Raw genomic sequence first — 14457 nt, 5'->3', positions numbered from 1 at the left:
TTGTATGCATGCATCTTAGTTCAAATGATTGAGCCTACCTATCAAGCCTCATTAGACATACAATTCCTAGTATATCCACCATGCTTTCTTCTATAAGTTGCAGCACTCCTATACTGATAGCAATAAAACAGCCAGTTCTACCCAAACCAGCACTGTGTAAGGAAACGAGAACAACACTTGAAATTGAACAACAAAGATTTTAGTGAAAAGTTAAACACATTAGACACTGATGCAATGTATATAAGTGTACCTAAATTACTGTCAAGATGGTGATTGGCTAAAGCACCAGTCGATCATCATACAGCGCTAATTTTGGCAGGAGTTCTTTAGGGCCCCTCACCCATAGCTCTAATCTTAACCATGCTTCTTCAATGACCCTCTCCTATATCAATTGTATATACCCTTCTTTGGGACACTTGTAGTTATTTGGAAGGACATATTGAATTACATTGGGGGGCTGGAGTGTTAGGGGTGAGGGACCTTAAGGAACTCTTTCCCTAAAACTGTACCGCTACCAATAGTAGTAGTGATTTAGAGTAAACCCAACAGTACATGTGAATACTCACAATAAGGCCAAAAAAAAAAAAACTTATGTTGCCCTCAAATCAAATAATTTTGTCGGTCGGTCGGATTTTTTTTTTTTTTTTTAAATTTGGGAAAACTAAGAGTATCGTAAATAGCCAAGGTATATGGACTTCATAGTATTCGGAACATGTCAGAGAAATACAGATCAACCCGAGGTTCAAAGTCGCCACTTATGGGGACTCTGGGGATCAAACAATGGTCCGGGATCGTTAATTTTTAGAGGAAACACTTTATTACTGCTTAAAATAGCGAGTTTTTAATATTTGGGCCTATTTAAAAAAAAAAAAAAAAAAAAACACAACCCGATATTTTATATTTTTCAGTCGGTCGCTGAGGCCAACAAAACAATTTTTTGTTTTTGGCCTAAAGGATGTAAATCTTATACCACATAACAGTGTGGCTACAAAGTGGCTGTGATGCAGTGATTCGTACTTGAAACACTTACCTGCAGTGTACAACCACTGGTCCTATTGCCTCGTCCTCATCGTCATCTCTTCGATGTCTTTCCACATCTTCTACAAGTTCCAGCAACTGTTTGGCAGTGTCTGGCGTTTTATGATCTGGCCAAGCAGTGTACCAGTAATGCTTGACATGCCTAACTTCATCTAAGTACTACATTAGAAGAATTACAAATTGTTAATCTCACTGTATGATGATACATTGTACTCAGAAAAATCATCTGCATATTGGGTCATGTAACAGCCACTCACTAACACCACAGCAGGCATTAGGACACATACAACGACGTTTGACGTTTAACGACGTTTGACGTTTAACGACGTTTGACGTTTAACGACGTTTGACGTTTGACGTTTAAGCACAAAATAATCAAAAGTACATAGAGCTTTCGGTTAGCACAATGTATTTTTCCCCTTCAAACTTTAACGGGTGGTTGTTGTTGCAGAGTGAGTGTTCGAATTTCATACAATCAAAATAGGTATTTTAAATGTACTGCGTACATCGCTACGGATCTCAAGTTGAACACAATATGGTGTGACAACCAACACTTTAAATGAAATCCAAGAAGGCCACACCACCATAGACAGACTATATCATACTATGAGGTAAAAACGATGGTACTTACCTTAAGCGTCATAATTCTAAGTATATAGCCATCTTTTCTAATAATATTATCTACACAAATTTCTATATCCCCATAAATACCCTGTGTGTGGGGCCAATAATGCTCACACTTCACCTACAAAAGATGATAGGAAATATTGAACAATGTATACCATGTTTGCTCTATTCATAGAGCATATGTGCTTTTTATAAATGACAGGTGTGACTGTGGTCAAAATAAGTGAACTTTAATGATCCAGGCAACAGTAAATGTACTATACCATAGTTAGTAATACGCTGTATTTGCAACCATTTTCTATACATTTTGACTTTAACTGAAATCATTTAATAATTCTATCTACTGGAAAAATGAATTGAGTCAACAAGACCAAACACTATATAGTAATGAACATGTAGGCGTTATAGTCAGTTTATGGCATTTTTTAAAATTAATCTGGACAAGAAAGCAAACAGTTGATTCGCTGTACCTTCCCAACAACCTTACCTTATTCCTTTCTTTGAGCTTTGTAATCATAACAATAATTGGTGCATTGGTAAACCATATCATCCTCCAAAAATCATTAATAGTATGGGCCATTGGACCTTGCGTGGCTATGAATGCGCTCTCTTCCTGCTCATAGCCCTGCAAACAAACATAAAAGAGGCGATTATAGCAATTGTTATATGGTTCATCATGAATAAAGGAAGTGACACATATTACGTTGTGAGACATTATTAGTATACTCATCATATGTGTATATGTAGTAATACTGCACATATGCTCTAGATCTATGGTTCTGGTTGCGTATTATCAAAAGATAATATTTTCAGAAATCTTACAAGACTGTTTCTTATAGGCTACCCAATTTTAACACTTAATTATTCAGCCAATCTAGGAATGTAAACCGTGTTTCACTGCTGATATTATGAGGTTATTACGAGGATACCTCAAAGTATGCACAAAGACAGTACAACGTGCAGCAGAGGTCGATGTGACAGCGTACTGTCTGATTGCACACTGTGAGGTATCCTCGTAATAACCTTATTATTATACATCTTTTCCTTCCAAGGATACATCATGGGAATGCCGAAATCCAAAAAGTTTAGAACAGACTCAGCAAACTTCTTTGAGTGGAGTCCGGTCAAACCCTAGTGGCACCCATGTTTGTTTTTATTATTAGAGGACGCTTATGCAAGTAATCATCCCATATTTGGAGTTCGCATTTCCTTATAGGGTAGAATGAAAATACCCCGTAAAATACCGCAAAATCGCGGCACGCTGTAACTTACGATGTTACGGTGACAGATATATAATAATAATGAATAATTTCCATGTGGTTTATACGATGAATCAACACTACTATACATGTACCATTACATGCCAATATGTGTATTCAAATACTTAATACTTACACGTATATAGTTTGCATTTATATACGTTGACAGAGGATCACTGTTGATCTCTGGTAATATAACTCTAGTATGCAAATTAGGTAATATAGTACGATATCTGTTTTTAGTTCCTGACCCTGGTACATCTATGGCTTCGGGGTGATTCATTGGAATATCCTGAAAAAGCAAATTAAGTTATTAAATATTATCGATAGTTGACGAATCGTCACCGTAAACTGCTTTAATATTGTGAGAGACACATTTTCGCAAATTTGTAGCATTAATAATTTCTCTAGTCTCAAATGATCCAATGTCATCAAAAATTAAAGAATTTGGTTATAGTGCTGTGTCTGTCTTTACAGAATTTAGTGATGCAGAAACTAAGCAATAATTCTTGGAAAAAAGAATGTGTGTGTTTTGAAAATTAATACTATACATACCCAGAATTCCTCATGTAGAGCTCGTACATTTTTTAAAGAATTTCTTAATTGTTTTCTAGTCATTCTGTTACCGGCTGATGACAAGTACTCCTCACTAGAACTGAAACAGAAAATCATGAAATTTAATTAAATATAGCTGATGTTTTTCTACCACTATCCGTCACTTTAGCATTTGGGAAATGCTTCATTCCTGGAAACTTGCACTGTGGTGTCCATGGGCGCAGCATGGTGATTTAATCAACATGTGCACGTAACAGGACAAACAGCGGTCATTGCGCTAATTCTTTCCCTCATTCGGAATCCTATGCAACTTGCATTCTAGCTGTTGTGAACAGTTCAGGTCAAATTATTTTTTTTTAGTGGTTTTTGTCACTACATACTGTATATACCAAACATAATGGCTATCTGTAAAGGCAGGTAGCAGTTGATGTGTGGAAATGCCTGGAAGTATACAACAAGCATGGAAACTGAATGAATAATTACCTTTCCTTGGGAGGCGTTCCATAATGTATTCCCCCAGTGGCACCACCTCTTCCGTTCAAATCAATCGTCAGTGATGCATTCGATCCTCTCCTAGAAAAAATAAAAAGGCTTTTCATTTCAACTTGTTGTACGTACCCTTTAGTAAATTGTACATTTTTGTACAAGATTTATAATATATATTTACAACTTGGTTACGAGGCACCCAACTTTTTTCCTTTCAAAATCTTATTGCAATTATTATCAGAATGCCTAATGAATGCATTTTAGTAATTAAAAAAAAAGACCGGTTTTGAATACTTATTAAGCTGGGTACATTTTTCCAATAACGTCAGTATAAGTACAGTCGATTTGAATTTTTAGAAAATTAAACTTTGTGATTATAAATAAATTTTCAATTTTTTTGTTTTAATTGTTCTATAAAAATAAGCTCTGCTTGTGAAACTATTACATTGTTGCTTATTTTGAGTCTAATTGTAGTTTTAAAACCTGTAGACTCATGTCTGCATGAATCCCTTCAGAGTATGTATAGCGCCACCAAGTGTGCTTCACTGACAACAAATCAGCTTTTTGTCAGTCAGAATTTACTCTTCATTTACGGCAAGAGGTAAAAATTTCTTAAATTTGCATGACATTTAGTTGTAAACTGTACAATTCATGCAACATTTAGTAGTAAACTGTACAATTCATGCAACATTTAGTAGTAAACTGTACAATTCATGCAACATTTAGTAGTAAACTGTACAATTCATGCAACATTTAGTAGTAAACTGTACAATTCATGCAACATTTTCTTAAGTAAGCTTAATATACTACGTGTTTACTTTTATATTTTTTTTCTTTTCTTTATTTGTCTTGGATACAAGTTCAATAATTATTATTATTACAACAACATAATAGAATCATTAGTAAGCAAGACGTGAAATGACAAGCAACACAGCGCAGTGTTAATTTTGATGATTTCCTGAAAACAATTAATTCTTACTCGTTTTGTTAAAGCATTTACCAGACATCAAGAATACTGCTCAGGTTCAAGTACACTATACACAACAGTCATGTATGCAAAACTTGCATTATCAGCACCACGTCTGAGCATCTTACCTTTCCAGTAAACCTGGTGCTTTAATTATTTTGATTGGTTGACTTCTTGCTACAGGTGCATATATCTGACCAGGTTCGGGTTGAACCATTCTTCCAGTCTTCAGCTCGGGTTTAATAGGGGGATAGAAACACACATGGGTTAACTCCTTCTCGGCTTTCTTTCGTCTTCTACGTCTGATACAACAGTAGCATGTCTAAGGAATGGTGCAAACCAACAGTATGATTAATGACTCACAGTAAAGGGTTAGCCAAGGATGTCACTTTTGCACCTACCCATGCATCTCAGAACAATTTCTCTGACAAGGAGAAAACTAACAAGCATATAGGGCCCAATTACTTAATTGAAACTGTGCCCTAGAGAAGTAATATGTCTGAAACTACCCCCAAGAATGAATTTGCAGACACCATTAGATAGTGCTCTGTATGTTAAAGGACTTGTTATTATAAGGGTGACTGTACTAGACCGACTTGATGCCCATGATGGCCTTTCTATTACTAGGGTCAAGTTCAACTTGCCGCTGATAGAGTTTCTGAATAATCAAATTAGAGAATGAATTTTGTGAATTTAGACTACTGTAGAATACTTTATTTTCGCTTGGAATTTATTTTCGCTATTTTCGCTGAAGGGATGATTCCGTGAAAATAAAATCCAGCGAATATACTTTTTTCCCTATATTTCACAATAAACTCATGAAAAATCAGTGAAAATAAATTCCAAGCAAAACACCAAAAAAGCCTTTTCAGCGAAAATTAATTCCAGTGAAAATAAAGTATTCCACAGTACTATGTAAATAGATAAACTATGCTTCATTAATTATCTGTAGAAAGGTGTTGTATACTTTTTAAAGCACACTCAGTTTAACTTTCAATAATTGCTAATCACCAGTTTCATGTCGTTTTTTTTTTTTACATGGAAATCAAATCAACAGATCATACTTCAACATTGATAATCCACTTCATGATTGCATTAAAAAAAATACATATGGTAAGTCTTCGCCAATATTCAAGAACTCAGAGATTACATCCGTACGACCAGCATTCTGATTGTTCAATAACACCTGAACTTGCAAGTCAAAGTATGCTGTTTCATGCAAATCATGCAGGTATACAGCATGGCGAAAATTACTTCGCATCAAGAGTTTGCATGAAATCCAAAACTAATTTGATAACTAAGATAATGATGAGGCTCTCGACTTTTTTCCCCACAGACCCGATTAATTATTACATTATGAATTTTCGTGGTACATTAATAAATCTGTAAAAATGAAGTTTTTTTTATTTTCTATAATATAATAATTTTAATAAATAATTAATACTGTGGAATACTTTATTTTCGCTGGAATTAATTTTCGCTGAAAAGTCTTTTTGGGTGTTTGCTTGGAATTTATTTTCACTGAGTTTTGATGAGTTTAATGTGAAATATAGGAAAAAAAAGTATATTCGCTGGATTTTATTTTCACGGAATCATCCCTTCAGCGAAAATAAATTCCAAGCGAAAATAAAGTAATCTACAGTATATAATTTTCTGAAAGGGGGGGGGGATTGTCCAAGTCCCAACTTCTTAAAAAAAAAATTTTTGTAGCTAAATACTTATTGTCACGTACCGTAACATTTAGTTTTTGTTGCTATCAAGTCTCACTATATGAAAATTTGTGGGATAAAATTTTGCTAAAGAAACTGTAATTGTAAACTCGGATCCAAATGAAATAAAGCGAAAAAACACATCGAGAGTACATAAGATTGCACATTAGCAACAGGATCTGATAAACACATGCAGAGGCTTTTATAACAATTTAAATACACTCACCACTGCTACAAGTAGAACAAACACGGCAGCTACAGCCCCAATAATATATGGAAAATAACTGGTTTCATAGAAAGGAACATCTGTATAATCCACAGAATACACCTGCTGAAATAAATATGAAAATAAGGTCACTTTAATATATTGCATGCCAGTGAATGGATGCTGTCTATAGGCAGGCCATCAGAGCTTGAGCTTGTAATCAAATTACTGTAAAATACATTATTTTCGCTTGAAATTAATTTTCGCTATTTTCACTGAAGGAATGATTCAGTGAGAATAAAATCAAGCAAATATACTTTTTTTCCTATATTTTACATTCAACTCATCAAAAATCAGTGAAAATAAATTCCATACAAAACACCCAATAAATCTTTTCAGTGAAAATTTATTCCAGCTAAAATAAATTATTTTACAGTAGTATAAATGCATGGAGACTGGTCTTTCAAAAACAACTCCAGAAACAGCGTTCACACATTAGGTGTTAAACCTAACACTGGTATTCTCATCAACCCACTTTTATAGCTGAAAAGGAACTTGATAGTGCTACACATTTGTGGGAACACTAGCAATGGTTTCTGGGTAAATACAAATTAACCCAAAAGATGTTGTAATACTACGGTATCCACTCTCATGACATTAATTTACAGTTGTAGACGTATAGTCTAGAGATAAAGGCTGAGACAAATTATTTATGATACGATTACAAGTTTTAATATAATAAAGACCCTTCCTCTCTTCCCAACCCTTCTATTCTCTGAATACGCTATTTACATTTATGAATGAATGAATAAACATTTCAATGAAATACATTTTGTACAGATGGATACAAACTGAAAATTCCTATACCTATGCATACTATCCAGATACAATGAACATACCGGTAACGCTCAACGATAGACCCTTCACAATTAATTACATAAATTTAACATAAAATTCCTAATATATTGCATTTATTATCATTAACCTGTCAGCTGACATAAAAAACATGTCACAAAGAGCATATCACTTACATGCAATATGTTTGTTCACTGCGTATGAATTTAGAAAATACAAAGGCTTGTTGAAGGCTAGTGGTTGTTTTGATTGAGATGGAACTTTTCTTTTTTCAAAAGAATACAAATATTAACTTCAAGCTCTTTTTATGTCTGACCTCATTAGTATGATTAAATATCAATTTGCATAACAATACATATTACAATACACCATAGTAAGGGAACTGATCATTACCACCCAGCCGGTTTCCTGTGAGTTTGACTCGGTTTACCGTACCGGTCGTTGCTTTACCGTACCGACCGTTGCGTTACCGTACCGACCGTTGCGTTACCGTACCGACCGTTGCGTTACCGTACCGGCCGGTGCTTTACTGTACCGGCTGGACAATTACCGTACTGATAGGACCAATACCGACTATTTATCACCTTCGATTAATGAATGCATGGTAAACAAAGCCCCGGTAACTGATCGGCGCCCTGCCGGTAACCGTGAGTCATGCATGAATTAATTGGGCATTTTGCAAACAATAAGAATTTTTTTTTAGGACTTGTACAACAGAGTGTTACGTCCCAGTCGACTAGAGGACTCGATGGTTTAATTATTTGTTTATATTTGTCAGTAGCTCACACAGTGGAAAGAAAGTCGGGCAACCGTCGAAATACAAATAAATAAATAAATTAAATAAAAAAGTCTTTCTGAAATTCTTCGCATGTGTTTTTTTCAATATATGTGTGTTATTCACATATTCATGATCGCCTGTAACGCTATAAAACGACAGTCCTAAATCGTAGCTTACCCACAACGTTGAATAAAACGTCTCAACCTGTCGCATGAATTCGATGATACTTGCATAATCTGTCAGCGTGACTCGCTTGGCCGAGCTCACATGTATTTAAATTCGGGCTTGGGCGTTCGAAAATCTGTTTTGATACTTTGTCGACAATAACACGCGCAACGCGTGCACGTAGTCCAGATAAAATTCAAGTGCGTAAAACGGAATTTGACCTTGCTCTAGTTCAACATTTTTCCATTGCTTTTCGACCTCATTTTGTGATTTTGCTTATGGAATTGACCAAACATATTTACACATCCCTTCCAACAATCCCCAATGTAACTTTATTATAACAAAACAGAGTGTGCAAGTGTGCCGGTACATCTCTTTTTGGAACATGTGATTGGCCCTGAAAAGGGCCGTTTGGTTTGGGGCAGAATACGTTTTAGACTGGAAAGGTCGGGACTTTTTTTTGTTTTACAAAAAAAAAAAAATAATTACAGCCAATACAAAGTCAGCTTGGACATTCAGTTGTGAGACATAACAAAATAAACGGTGCCAGCGATAGATTTTGCGAATGAAAGAACAAACTAAACGCAATCAAAGGCGCCGACCACTCGCGTTGGAAATAAACTAATAAAACGCGTTGCGACGAGAAATCTCGTCTGCATCTATCATTCGCGCACACGCACACACATGCTATTTTCGTATGTTGAATACGTTGGCAACGTCGTCAAATATTTAGCCCAATCATTGAATAAAAAAACATCCAAGCACACGTGCACTGGCGCCAGATAAAGTGAAAAAATGAAAACAAAATTACGTCTGCACTGTGCATTTGTAACAATAACCAAAACCATTAGGTTACATGCCAAAACTACCGACTCAGGATTCATCATACACAAATATAGCCACTTTCATGGAACTGTTATTTTTGTAATCCACTTTGTCGGCTCAGTTGATTTGGGAGCACTGATCCCGATTTAAAAAAAAAAATCGTATAAAATAAAGACGCAGTTCCGTCTGTAGTCATATCCAACAGTTCACTTGGACGTACTGGGAGCTCCATGGTCTCACAAAAATCATGTGTAGCATTATCACGCGCAACTTGAATGTAAATATTATGCAATAATAATGGTAAAGTTTAATCTCTGACAAATAAAAAGACGCAACAAATTGCCCTGGTGGTGTATTTGACCTCGAAAGCTACCGTATAGCAAACATGAACAAAATGATTTATAAACAGACTATAACTACAAACTAAACAAATTCTACTCAAATTAATTCTACAGTTCTGCTTTCTCTGGCGATCCTGTGCATAAAACTGAAATTTAAACAGGTCAGCATTTTACCTGTAAACCGGAAAATCAATGCATAAATTAACTTGTCAGAAGTGTGAATTGCCTCCTGCCAGTACGGTAACGGCCTTGCCGGTACGGCTAATGACCTTCGGGTACGGTAAAGCAGCGGCCGGTACGGTAAAGCAACGGCCGGTACGGTAAAGCAGCGGCCGGTACGGTAAAGCAACGACCGGTACGGTAAAGCAACGCATGCCGCAGGAGACTCACAGGAAACCGGCTTGGTGGTAATGATCAGTTCCCTAACATGAAAATACAGTGGCCCCTCGCTAAGTCGCGGGTGTTGGGATCCAAGCAAAAACCGCGACTTATCGAGGGCCGCGACTTACCGAGGGACGTCGTGAAAGAGGGAGGTCGTGCATTGAAAAACATATAAAAAGCACATACAAACCCTCGGTTTAGTTAATTGATGTATCATCACATGTGTCAGGCAGTATTCGAATAAAATCATGATTATGTTTGCTGTAAACATTGCGTTGATTATTTTGTCTAATATTATGTGGACCGCTTGCTGTTGCTTGTGACTTCGACGGTAACAGCTTCCAAAATAAACCAGTTTCATCGCAATTATAAACATGTTCGTCAAAATAACCACCTTCATAGATAATTTCTCTCAATTTTTCGGGAAAAGTTCCGACAGCGTCAATGTTCCCAGATCGAGCTTCGCCTTGGATTGAGACTGCGTGTGTCGATAGCGTGTCTTCTTTGCCATCGCAAGAACCACCCTGAACTGGCCTTAAATTCAAAGTCGTCATATCTGAGTTGTATGCTTTGCATTGGGTGATGGGACCAGATAGTGGAGTTCCGGCAGACCGTTCTTAAAGAAACGTAAACAGCTTTATCGGTGTCATCATTGTCGGACACTTTCGCTTGTTTTTCTGTTCAGTCCCGCCTCTTGGTCAACTTTGAAAACAAATTTACTTTTCATTTTTTACCCACCCACGAATAGTGGGCTCAACCACGTGCAACTTAACTTGGTTTGACACGGTCGATCGCCGTGAGTTTATGGCGTACGAACAGGCTGTATAGCTTTCGCTTTGACATGCTGCTCAATTGAGAAATAGAGATCAGAATTCTATGAATTCAACTCATTGTAGCGAGTTTTTGTAGAGGTATACCAAAATGGGACCGGCCAAGAAGTACGTACGGTCACTACTCGACACCCCTGTTGACACCTTGAGTAAGGCCGCCGTCACCCATTGCGTCTCAGCAATTGACGGACAGTGGGTGTTAAGTTGTCTCTTTAACGGTTAGTTAAAAACACTATGCCACGAAACATTAGTCTTTGTACTTCAAAATTGCTGTCAAAACACAATAGAAATTTTGGGAGCCATCCAAGTACCCGCGACTTAGCCGAATCGCGACTTACCGAGGCGCGACATAGCGAGGGGCCACTGTATACATAATTAGATAAATATACACACAAGATTAGCACAATATCCTCAGGGGCGGACATCCGGGCATTTTCACCGCTTGGCAACCCTCGCGGTGAAAACAAAGGTCAAAAACTCGCAGAAAACGATACTTTGGGATGGTTGTTGAGACTCCCCTGAACAGTGTAACAATATTAGCCCTACGTGTGTAACATATATGAATTTAGTTATTCAGGATTACTTCAAAGTTAAGTTTGTGTTGTTTTCTCGAATTTTCACCGGCTCAACCGGCGTTCCACGGCAGTGCACACAGAGCCCATAGAAATACATGTACAGTGGTGCGCGTCTTAACAACGTGGAACGTCTTGTGACGTAGCTCCGCCCCCCGAGGATACATATATTAAGGCAATACAGTCATCCTTTAGAGCATGTTCGAATTTCATGTAAACAAACATCTCGCCATGGGTCCCATAATGAATGAACAGGACATGGTGTGACAACAGTAGCACTTCAACATACCATATTAATTAACATACCAACAGTATAATTATACATACCTGTGGATATACATCTTGTATGGAAAAATCAGAAAGTAAACTATTAAGTTGGTCTAAATCTAATTCACTGACTATATCTGCAGCTGGTATTAGGTCACTTTCGCTATAACCGGTGTCATCACCGTCATTCGTACCAATAATATACATATCGTACACATTATCCTGCAATATGAACAGACATATTTGAAATTACATGTACATGTTGACATCACTAATTCATGCAAAGAAAAAAATATTTGCTGCCACCATGGCTAATATTATGTTTTCAATAGCTACCGGTAGTTACTAACATGTTTATACCCACTCAATAACATAACATTATGAAATATTACAGTATTCTCATATTTATGTAACAGAATGATTAAATACGTCTTCTAAAAGCATGTTTTTAAATGATGACTTGTTTCTCAGAAGAATTCTTGGTTTGAAATTGCTCTTTAAAAGTGAAGGACATGACTTAAAACAGTACCCTTGACCTGTTATACAATGTAATATCAAACCAAAAAAATAAAACATTTTTAACATAAATAACTATTGAAAAAATACTGAGTTTTGTTTTTAAATTTAGAAATATTGTACTTTTGTTTATAGAAAACATACAGAAATTGTGGCACACGGACAGTGAAGTACGTTTCATCTCTTCAAGTGATAGCAATAGCTAAGAGATACAAATAAGAGCACAGTGTAAAAAAAAAAAAAATACTAGACTACTCATAAGTAGACTGAGTGACTTGAATACTATTACGCCGTTCAATAACCTTTATCATATTCACTTACACTAACAAATAAATAAACCAATTAGGCTTCAGCTTATTAGGACTACTTGGTTTAATTATAACTACTGCAAATGTTCTAATTTAGGCTGATAAAAAAATATCTCTGTTTCTCGTTTCCATGCGCATCATTTTGAACTAAGCGCCTCAAACGTTTGTTTTTCCTTCTAAAGCATTCCAAAATGTGCTTTTACTCGCACTTGTCTCAAATTTCTCTTATTTTAGCTCAGTATTCAAAAAAAATAAAAAAATGTCTCGCCGCCTCATTTTAAAATTTCCATGAAACGAGTACCAGAGAATATTTTTTCCTCAATTAAAGGGAAAAAAGATATAATTATATGTTGACTGACATGATTCAGAGACAAGTTTTGAGATCAGAGTTTATATTTGAATGATGTCAAATAAATGCAACTGATACCACTGTAAAATCACTGTCATTATAATACATATTGCTTTGCATTTTGTATGAATCTGTCACATAAAAACACATTAAATAGTAAACATATTAAAATGCTAGTCTTAATTGCTCTAATTAATATAACAGTTGCCAAATCAAAGAAATTCATCATTTGAAAGCCACTTTTTTCAAACCCAAGTTTTAGCGCATAATTTTTTTTATGACCTTTCTTTGTTTTTCGAAATGGACATAAATTCCCCTTCGCTATGATCAAAATCGCTGAAAAAATGAGGAAACATGTTATTTTGTGAATGTTGACAAGAGTTACATGCAACTTTGGTGTTCAAGCGATTAATTAATGTTTCCAACACTCAGCAAAATATATCAAAGAATATAGACCATACAGTATGTATGACACGTACAATCCATTACACAGAGGGATAGTTTTGACAGGGCCTTATGTTTTTAAAATCAGATAAATGACTAATACACAGCATAAATGCATTATCACTGTCTTATTGTTTGCTTCAATCGTTAATGGGAAGATTAATACCATTTGGACTATTGGACTACGATTGAATTATTGGCCAGGCTAAACAAACTAAGTTTGAATGGAACAGCAAATAAACTCGGAAATGTATTCCCTATCTTTTAATTTTTGCTATTTACACCAAAAGTGAAATTTCAATTCCAATACATGTTACAGCAAGTCTAAGAAGTATTGGGGCAGCCAATTTGCAAACTTGCTAGCGAATTGGCTAACTGCTTTGGTTTTGACTGAGCTGTTGGCTTTCGAATCTCGCTGGCGCCGTCCTGTGGTCACACCCACTCTGGGTGAATCTATATAACAGTAGGAGATGGTCATCATACTTTAGTTGGATGGCGATTTCGCTTTCAAATATACAAGGGACAGTGTTCTATTTTCTTTGTGTGACGAGGTGTTTGTATACAAGGGATTGTCCACGCAAAAACAATGAATGAAGTCGAATGTTATTAGCAGTTGGTTTAATGTTACCCCAAAGAATCATTTGGATGTGAAAATTTATTTTTCTCCCTGATTTATCGGGAACTGTTTCTCAATTTGTCTCTTTATTTACTTTCAATCAGTGTTCAAGATGGCTATCCCGATTTAGTAAATATCGGTGGATTAGTCACATTTATCATATTACCACTTGTACGCCAGCTGACTGTGGCCATTTTCAGGCTGACCAGGGAAACTACTTTCACATTATCACGCCTCGCAAAGCAAATCATTCAGGGCAGTCCAGACATGTACAAGGCTACATAAAAGCTTACTATAAAAAGTCCCCTAATGCAGTATAGACTTGCCAAGAGTGGACGCGACAACGATTCAACGCAAGCGAGAT

General features: G+C 36.2%; 1 protein-coding gene across 1 annotated transcript in view; it reads right to left on the bottom strand.

Moving 5' to 3' along the window:
* Nucleotides 1-14457, bottom strand: part of LOC100374454 (tyrosine-protein phosphatase non-receptor type 5-like) — a 56386-nt gene that overhangs the window by 7075 nt on the left and 34854 nt on the right. The window contains exons 4-13 of the mRNA XM_006812170.3: nt 11921-12082; nt 6868-6972; nt 5061-5254; nt 3963-4052; nt 3480-3579; nt 3061-3216; nt 2153-2290; nt 1670-1783; nt 1031-1197; nt 39-152 (exon numbers count right to left, since the gene is read on the bottom strand). Coding sequence (XP_006812233.2) covers nt 39-152; nt 1031-1197; nt 1670-1783; nt 2153-2290; nt 3061-3216; nt 3480-3579; nt 3963-4052; nt 5061-5254; nt 6868-6972; nt 11921-12082 — 1340 coding nt within the window. The remainder of the gene's footprint in view (nt 1-38; nt 153-1030; nt 1198-1669; nt 1784-2152; nt 2291-3060; nt 3217-3479; nt 3580-3962; nt 4053-5060; nt 5255-6867; nt 6973-11920; nt 12083-14457) is intronic.

This window comes from Saccoglossus kowalevskii, chromosome 1 (genome assembly GCF_978046115.1).
Source record: "Saccoglossus kowalevskii chromosome 1, keSacKowa6.1, whole genome shotgun sequence".
NCBI classification, from domain to species: domain Eukaryota; kingdom Metazoa; phylum Hemichordata; class Enteropneusta; family Harrimaniidae; genus Saccoglossus; species Saccoglossus kowalevskii.
The sequence above is the reverse complement of the archived record's forward strand: the minus strand, read 5'-3'. Positions and strand labels throughout refer to the sequence as shown.